We start from the raw sequence: 8,664 nt of genomic DNA on the forward strand, positions 1-8,664 counted from the left end.
CCACTCACTATCAGGTAGACCTGACAGATACGGCTGATCAGGTCCGCCTGTCAGGTCTACCTGATACCTGCTGAGCGATTTCAGTGGCGAGGTTGCATGAATTTTCGGGGACGATGAAGTAGACTCTGAAAGGCAACCCCTTGAATACCACTAATTATTTCCTTGACTGCCCTAAAGACTAGGCGTAGCCTTTAGGGCAGTCACTCACTATCAGGTATACCTGATAGAGTCAGTTCTACCTGTACCTGATAGATCACTATCAGGTATACCTGATAGAGTCAGTTCTACCTGTTGATTTCAGTGGCGAGGTTGCATGGATTTTCGGGGACGATGAAGTAGCCTCTGAAAAGCAACCCCTTGAATACCACTAATTATTTCCTTGACTGCCCTAAAGACTAGGTGTAGCCTTTAGGGCAGTCAATCACTATCAGGTATACCTGATAGAGTCAGTTCTGCCTGATAGTGTGTGTTCTCATCAGGTATCAGGTAGACCTGATAGACGGACCTTTTCAGCCGTACCTGTCAGTTCTGCCTGATAGTGTGTGTTCTCATCAGGTATCAGGTAGACCTGATAGACGGACCTTTTCAGCCGTACCTGTCAGGTCTACCTGATAGTGTGTGTACTCATCAGGTATCAGGTAGACCTGATAGACGGACCTTTTCAGCCGTACCTGTCAGGTCTACCTGATAGTGAGTGGCTGCCCTTAGATTCTTTAGAACATAATGGTGTTGATTCCCCAATTCCCCCACCTTGACACCGCCACTGGTGGCGTTGTATGCCGTGCATCTCAGATAGACGACATTTTGCAGCGCAACAAAGTGCCGATCATCGTGGGCGGAACCAACTACTACATCGAGTCCCTCCTGTGGACAATTCTGCTGGATAACAAGACCAACATCAACGAGCAGGGCGAATTCACGTTGTACGACATCGACAAGATGCGAAATCTTGAGCATGGACGCGACGTGTTGGAGGGTCTGTGGAAACTGGACAAAGAGGAGAAGGATGATTTGTTTAAAGTTCACGATACTGATAAAATAGACGAACTTGAAGGAGAAAATGACAAAAGGGACAACAAGAGGGAAGACTTATTCAAAGTTCACAATGCTGGTAAATGATTTGTTTAAAGTTCACAATACTGATAAAATAGACGAACTTGAAGGAGAAAATGACAAAAGGGACAACAAGAGGGAAGACTTATTCAAAGTTCACAATGCTGGTAAAATAGATGAGCTTGAAGGAGGAAACGACAAAAGGGACAACGAAAACTTATTCGAAATGGAGTCCAACGACAAAATAGACGAACAAGGAGCAGTCAAAGACCACCAAACAAAAATGGAAATACCAGCAACGGATGCAGGTGACAAAATGGACGGAAAAGGAGTAAAAGACCAAACGGAAAGATCAGCCACGGAAATGTTTCGTGACAAACGAAAACATAAAGACAACTTGGATGTCGAAGAATCGGCTAAGAGGATAAAGACTGATGGTGACGAATCAAAAGCACAAACAGAACTCGAATCTAGTCAAGATGGACTGAAAGGAAGTGGAAAACTGATCTCAAAAGAAACACGTAGTCAAAAAGTTGTAGAGACTGAAAACAGTGGAAACACAACCCAAAAATGTGATAGACAATTAAGAAATGTCTCGTGACAAACGAAAAAATAAAGACAACTTGCATGTCGAAGAATCGGCTAAGAAGATCAAGACTGATGGTGACCAATCAAAAGCACAAACAGAACTCGAATCTAGTCAAGATGGACTGAAAGGAAATGAAAAACTGATCTCAAAAGAAACACGTAGTCAAAAAGTTGTAGAGACTGAAAACAGTGGAAACACAACCCAAAAATGTGATAGACAATTAGAGCAACTAGAAAACAGTAAACAAAACGCTGATCAACTAACCACTGAAAGTAAATGTCAGCAAACAACCCATGCAAGTCATGATTTAAAAGATCAACCAAATAGTGGCAAAAGTACAAGTAGCAAATCTGCCAATATCATTGAGTCTACTTCGTGATTTGTTTAAAGTTCACAATACTGATAAAATAGACGAACTTGAAGGAGAAGATGACAGAAAGGACAACGAAAAGTTAAACAAACACAATCGAGGAAATGACAAAAGGGACAACAAGAGGGAAGACGTATTCAAAGTTCACAATGCTGGTAAAATAGATGAGCTTGAAGGAGGAAACGACAAAAGGGATAACGAAAACTTGTTCAAAATGGAGTCCAACGACAAAATAGACGAACAAGGAGCAGTCAAAGACCACCAAACAAAAATGGAAATACCAGCAACGGATGCAGGTGACCAAATGGACGGAAAAGGAGTAAAAGACCAAACGGAAAGATCAGCCACGGAAATGTCTCGCGACAAACGAAAACATAAAGACAACCTGGATGTCGAAGAATCTGCTAAGAAGATAAAGACTGATGGTGACCAATCAAAAGCACAAACAGAACTCGAATCTAGTCAAGATGAACTGAAAGGAAATGAAAAACTGATCTCAAAAGAAACACATAGTCAAAAAGTTGTAGAGACTGAAAACAGTGAAAACACCCAAAAATGTGATAGACAATTGGATGTCGAAGAATCTGCTAAGAAGATAAAGACTGATGGTGACGAATCAAAAGCACAAACAGAACTCGAATCTAGTCAAGATGAACTGAAAGAAAATGAAAAACTGATCTCAAAAGAAACACATAGTCAAAAAGTTGTAGAGACTGAAAACAGTGAAAACACCCAAAAATGTGATAGACAATTAGAGCAACTGGAAAACAGTAAACAAAACACTGGTCAACTAACCATTGAAAGTAAATGTCAGCAATTAACCCATGAAAGTCATGATTTAAAAGATCAACCAAATAATGGCAAAAGTACAAGTAGCAAATCTGCCAATATCATTGAGTCTACTTCATCAAACCGTGAAGGTATCAAAGCTCTAGTCAACGTCCTAGACACGCTACGGGGCAAAATGATCACAGATATTGAACAAGCTAATCGGTTCAGTCTTGGATATCGCACGCTGAAAGACATCATGGCTCCGACCAAAGAGGAAAATGCATATGAGAAAACTGACTTCCAGTGCACAAATGTGAAAAAGATGTTTGAAAATTTGAACGAAAAGTTTGAACAATTCAAAAAGGTCAATAGACAAAATGTTGGGGACACGGAATCTCTAAGAACTGATGAAGATGTATCGAAAGAAACAGTGGAGACTAAAGCTGACCAAAACGAAGGTAAATAAATATATATAAATACTATTATGTATCGAAAGAAATAGTGGACAATAAAGCTGACCAAAACGAAGGTAAATAAATATATATAAATACTATGTTAGGTTAGCTTGGTTAATTACACGCTTGTCCTCGCAGCGCTATGTCTTGGGTTCGATTCCCGCCCAGAGCGAACTTTATCCTAAACAGACAAGGTTCTATTATTTTCTAATTAATCAGGGTGTTCATTTACTCTAATTGTAATATGTGTTCCCCGCATTCTTTCGGGTCCAAATCACTAGATCTCCGTTCCAAAAATGGTCCGCGCGCCGCTCGTTCCTGTCCAAATAAGGAGAGCTTCTGGAGTAGTCGATGTCTTTCTTCGGAGCTGCATAGCTGATATATTGGATGAGATAAGTCGAATTACTTGTCCCGGATGCTAGGGAATTCTTAACTAGATGTACAATTATGTATGTTGAATATCTACGAGCAGCACGGAATCTTGCTAACGAATCGTAATGTTTTGAATTTACATTGCAATAGGAATCAGGAGTAATCCAGAGCAGATTCGTACTGAGTAAGATAAGTCGAATTACTTGTCCCGGATCTCGGATGCTAGGGAATTCTTAACTAGATGTACAATTGTACAATTATGTATGTTGACGAATATCTACAAGTAGCACGGAATCTTGCTAACGAATCGTAATGTTTTGAATTTACATTGCAATAGGAATCAGGAGTAATCCAGAGCAGATTCGTACTGAGTTTAATCCCGACCATCCTCTACATATCGCAAACCAGTAGTGAAAGATTTGATAGAGGTAACTGTAACTATTGAGGTGTTATCATCCTGAAAACGAAGAGAGAAGGAGGACAGGAGAGGAGAAAATCCAGCCATTCCGCCAGGAGTAATCCAGAGCAGATTCGTACTGAGTTTAATCCCGACCATCCTCTACATATCACAAACCAGTAGTGAAAGATTTGATAAAGGTAACTGTAACTATTGAGGTGTTATCATCCTGAAAACGAAGAGAGGAGGACAGGATAGGAGAAAATCCAGCCATTCCGAGAGCAAACCTTATCTGTTTAGGAAAAAGTCCGCGCCAGGCGGAAATCGAACCCGCGACCTAGCGCTTATCAGGAGCTACGCTCCAAGCCAACTAGCGAACCTTATCTGTTTAGGAAAAAGTCCGCGCCAGGCGGAAATCGAACCCGCGACCTAGCGCTTATCAGGAGCTACGCTCCAAGCCAACTAGGCTTGCCCGGTCACTAGATCCGCTGCCTGCCATTCGTTATTCATCTCTCGTTTTAATATGTGCGAGTATATCCTGTTTATTCTACCATAATTTTCCATACCTATGCAGCATATGCAGCAGAGTGATATGATACCATAATAAGACTGAAAAGTAGTGAAAAGTCTCTTTACCTGCCTCGGTGGTGTAGTGGTCAAGACGCTCGCCTGGTAAACAGGATGGCGTGGGTTCACTCTAGATTCTAGTTATGAGCCATTACGCCTATGAATTTATTAAAATTCTCAATTAATTACGAGTAATAAAAGGAATGTTGTTGATTAGGTCGGTATCCAGTAATTCGCTATGACTAGGTTAAGTACCTTTCTCTTCAATGATGTTATTGATGATGCTTCTGTTGTTGTTGTGGTTGTTGTTGTTGATGTTATTGGTGCTTTTGCTGTTGTTGTTTTTATTGTTGATGTTTTTAATTTGAGTTTCGTTTTATTGCGAGCTTATGCTTCTGTTGTTGTTGTTGTTGATGTTATTGGTGCTTTTGCTGTTGTTGTTTTTATTGTTGATGTTTTTAATTTGAGTTTCGTTTTATTGCGAGCTTCAACCCAAGAAAACTTTTGATCTTAATAAAGAACCTCTCTTCAAAGTTTGACTGACTAGGCCGAAAAATGAAGTCCTGAGAAACGTGAACTTCAATAATTAAAACATGTGTCCATTGTGCCTGGAATAGCATTTTTTGATACTTCTGACCAAGGAGCTGATAGGGCAAATGTATTTAGTCTTATTCGAGCAGCACTATTATTATACCATACTAAAAATCCACTTTACTTAGATTTATTTCGATTTTCAATAAATTTCCTTAAACCTCATTTCCACCTCAGATAGACGACATTTTGCAGCGCAACAAAGTGCCGATCATCGTGGGCGGAACCAACTACTACATCGAGTCCCTTCTGTGGACAATTCTGCTGGATAACAAGACCAACATCAACGACCAGGGCGAATTCACGTTGTACGACATGGACAAGATTCGAAATCTTGAGCATGGACGCGACGTGTTGGAGAGTCTGTGGAAACTGGACATGAATTATAGTTATAGAATAGAATAGAATTGAATATCTATCTGCCTTTATCTGACTGCCGCTCTGAGTCGGATAACATGAGGTAATTTCGAAACTCTTTGAATCCTATGGATATGAATATTCCCTTGGTGTAATCAGGTTCTCTGAGGAAATAGAATAGAATAGAATGAAATAGAATAGAATTGTAGGATAGAATAGAATAGAATATCTTTTTGCCTTTATCTGACTGACGCTCTGAGTCGGATAACATGAGGTAGGTAGTTGTGAAACTCTTTGAATCAGGTTCTCTGAGGAAATAGAATAGAATATACCTTGTTTATACTGCCAGCATAGGACTTACATAAATGCCCCTTTACTGCCGCAGTCTAAAAATCACATATAACTTTTTTTAAGAAGAAGAAGAAGAAGAAGAAGAAGAAGAAGAAGAAGAAGAAGAAGAAAAAAGACCCGTTGAGCCAGCCTGGTTAGATTTACTTCTGCTTTATTAGCGCTGAGCCAGGGGTTCGATTCCCATCCAAGGCGGATTTTATACCAAACAGATAAGGTTCGTTTTCGGAATGGCTGGCTTTCTCATATCCTGTCCGTCTTCTCTCTTCGCTTTTGGGATGATAAGACCATCTTGGGAGTTAGAAACCATCTTGGGAGTTCCCTCCATCAAACCTCAAAAAAAAAAAAAAAAAATCATCCACCATCTCTCCGCTCAGTTAACCCCTCCACGCCCTCTGGTGACACAAACCAAGTACTTTCTTCCCACTGACACAGACAGGACAAATCTGAGCCATGCTAATCTTCATAGCATGCTGCAAGAAGTGGACCATAGCACGTCCCTCAATCTGCACCCGAAAAATCGGCGAAAAGTTGTACGGTAAGTGCCTGTAGCTTGTGTGTTCAAGCGCGCGTTTGTGCGTGCGTGTGTGTGTGTGTGCGTGCGCGTGTGCGGCCGTGTGCGTGCACCTATCCCTTTTTATTTACTTGTAATGTACTAATCACAGCTCACATACATATTTACAAGTACATATTTCAAGTACCTCCGTAATATTGGCTTCCCAAGGCCTAATTTTCCCGTGAAAACACAGCCCTAAAAAACGACTCTTCTAAGACTCGAACCTGGGACCTCCGGTGACCGCTACACGTGCGCGCCCGTGTGCACCTATCCCTTTTTATTTACTTGTAATGTACTAATCACAGCTCACATACATATTTACTGCGTGCGCGCCCGTGTGCACCTATCCCTTTTTATTTACTTGTAATGTACTAATCACAGCTCACATACATATTTACAAGTACATACCTCCGTAATATTGGCTTCCCAAGGCCTAATTTTCCCGTGAAAACACAGCGCTAAAAAACGACTCTTCTAAGACTCGAACCTGGGACCTCCGGTGATCGTCTTGACCGCTACACCACCGAGGCAGGTTAACAGAGCGCATATAAAATGCATCAAGTTGCATGCATCTATTGTTCTATTGCATCTCCAATGCATTATACACACATGTCCCATAGGTTAGGAAGATCAGAGCGCATCTGGTGTGTTCAAATCTTGAGTCTATTATTATTGTTCTAAAAGTAACACTTCTCATTATTATTCTATGGTACTGATTGCTGAACAGTTCATTGGATGAAAGATGTGTAAACTCAGTGTTTTGAATACCTCTTTTCTCTCTTAGAAAACCCACTCAGAAAAACGGCTTAGCCCCTCCCCCCTTTTGGGCTTTATTTGCTTTATTTTTCTCATTTAAGGCTAGACTCTGAAAATTTGGAGCTATTTTTTCATTATATTATTATTAATAATAATGAGAATGGTTTATTTTAATATAACTATAAAGATATCTTCCTTTTGTTCCTATATAAGTACCCCCAATGGTACTTTTCAGGAACGGTTTGAATGATTTATTTCATTGAAATTCTTGCTTCTGTCTTGATTCTATATTTCATTGTTGTTTTCCAAATAATATTTTATTTCCTTCTTCATTAATTCATGAAAACAGCTTCATCCTTCTGCCAATGAGCTCTTCCTAAGTCTAATTAAATTACTTTTCTACATTCAACTCCCATATTGGTCAGAAGTTGAGTGAGAGTACAATTGACAACGTTGTTGAGAAGGGTAAGAATATCTGATTGGGTAAGTAAGTGATTTTGAGGTGAATTTAACTGAAAATACTAAAGTGTTTTGTGTTACTGGTGTAAACTAACCAATGTGTTTTCTTGATTGACATTAACACTCTAAAACTTGAGTTTTTTTTCTCATTCGCGTTGGCCTAAGGTCCGACCGTACAGCCAGGGTAGTTGTGTTTACTGATGAGTTGACTGAAATATGCCTTCACAAAAGGAAAAAAATGTTGATAACTCACTTATAGGTAAAAACACACTAGCATCACGTCACGAGAGCTCAGTGATAGTAGTGTGGCTATCCTGAAGGAAATCACCTACAATACTATGGGAAAATTTGAACTAGATCTTTCTGACCCCCATGAGCTCACGTGACGTGACGTGACATGATGATAGTGTGTTTCTACCTTGAGATTAAAAAAAAAAATCTTCTATTCCTCACTCTCTTTCCTCCCTAACAGACGCAGTCACCAGTCTTCTTCAATCAGCCACATCCCTCATCCACAATACTATGGGAAAATTTTGAACATCTTTTTGACGCCCCATGAGCTCACGTGACGTGACGTGACATGATGATAGTGTGTTTCCACCTTGAGATTAAAAAAAATCTTCTATTCCTCACTCTCTTTCCTCCCTAACAGACGCAGTCACCAGTCTTCTTCAATCAGCCACATCCCTCATCCACCATATACTATGGGAAAATTTTGAACTACATCTTTCTGACGCCCCATGAGCTCACGTGACGTGACATGATGATAGTGTGTTTCTACCTTAAGATTAAAAAAAAAATCTTCTATTCCTCACTCTCTTTCCTCCCTAACAGACGCAGTCACCAGTCTTCTTCAATCAGCCACATCCCTCATCCACCATCTCTCCGCTCAGTTAATCCCTCCACGCCCTCTGGTGACACAAACCAAGTACTTTCTTCCCACTGACACAGACAGGACAAATCTGAGCCATGCTAATCTTCATAGCATGCTGCAAGAAGTGGACCATAGCACGTCCCTCAATC

General features: G+C 40.3%; 2 protein-coding genes across 2 annotated transcripts; both read left to right on the top strand.

Moving 5' to 3' along the window:
• The first annotated feature begins 723 nt into the window (after window positions 1-723).
• On the top strand, window positions 724-2,021 carry LOC113471733 (myb-like protein X). The gene is made up of 3 exons (XM_026831110.1): window positions 724-1,011; window positions 1,121-1,625; window positions 1,672-2,021. Exons 1-3 carry the CDS (start codon window positions 724-726, stop codon window positions 2,019-2,021), a joined length of 1,143 nt encoding a protein of 380 aa, XP_026686911.1.
• A 3-nt stretch (window positions 2,022-2,024) lies between these two features.
• Window positions 2,025-5,570, top strand: LOC103519709. Its single transcript, XM_026831109.1, has 3 exons — window positions 2,025-2,397; window positions 2,581-3,241; window positions 5,347-5,570. The coding sequence occupies exons 1-3, from the start codon at window positions 2,227-2,229 to the stop codon at window positions 5,568-5,570; spliced, it is 1,056 nt and encodes a 351-aa protein (XP_026686910.1). The 5' UTR covers window positions 2,025-2,226.
• The last annotated feature ends 3,094 nt before the right edge of the window (window positions 5,571-8,664 follow it).

The sequence above is a fragment of the Diaphorina citri genome, unplaced genomic scaffold, assembly GCF_000475195.1.
Source record: "Diaphorina citri unplaced genomic scaffold, Diaci psyllid genome assembly version 1.1 scaffold2896, whole genome shotgun sequence".
Lineage (NCBI taxonomy): Eukaryota > Metazoa > Arthropoda > Insecta > Hemiptera > Psyllidae > Diaphorina > Diaphorina citri.

Excerpts from the sequence above, each read along its gene's own strand:
- LOC113471733 (XM_026831110.1), top strand. The coding sequence starts at position 724 with ATGGTGTTGATTCCCCAATTCCCCCACCTTGACACCGCCACTGGTGGC. Across the intron at positions 1,012-1,120 it reads ACAAAGAGGAGAAGGATGAT|TTGTTTAAAGTTCACAATAC; the intron begins TTGTTTAAAGTT and ends CTGGTAAATGAT. Across the intron at positions 1,626-1,671 it reads TGGAAACACAACCCAAAAAT|ACAACTTGCATGTCGAAGAA; the intron begins GTGATAGACAAT and ends GAAAAAATAAAG.
- LOC103519709 (XM_026831109.1), top strand. The coding sequence starts at position 2,227 with ATGGAGTCCAACGACAAAATAGACGAACAAGGAGCAGTCAAAGACCAC. Across the intron at positions 2,398-2,580 it reads AACGAAAACATAAAGACAAC|TTGGATGTCGAAGAATCTGC; the intron begins CTGGATGTCGAA and ends TGTGATAGACAA. Across the intron at positions 3,242-5,346 it reads TAAAGCTGACCAAAACGAAG|ACGACATTTTGCAGCGCAAC; the intron begins GTAAATAAATAT and ends CACCTCAGATAG.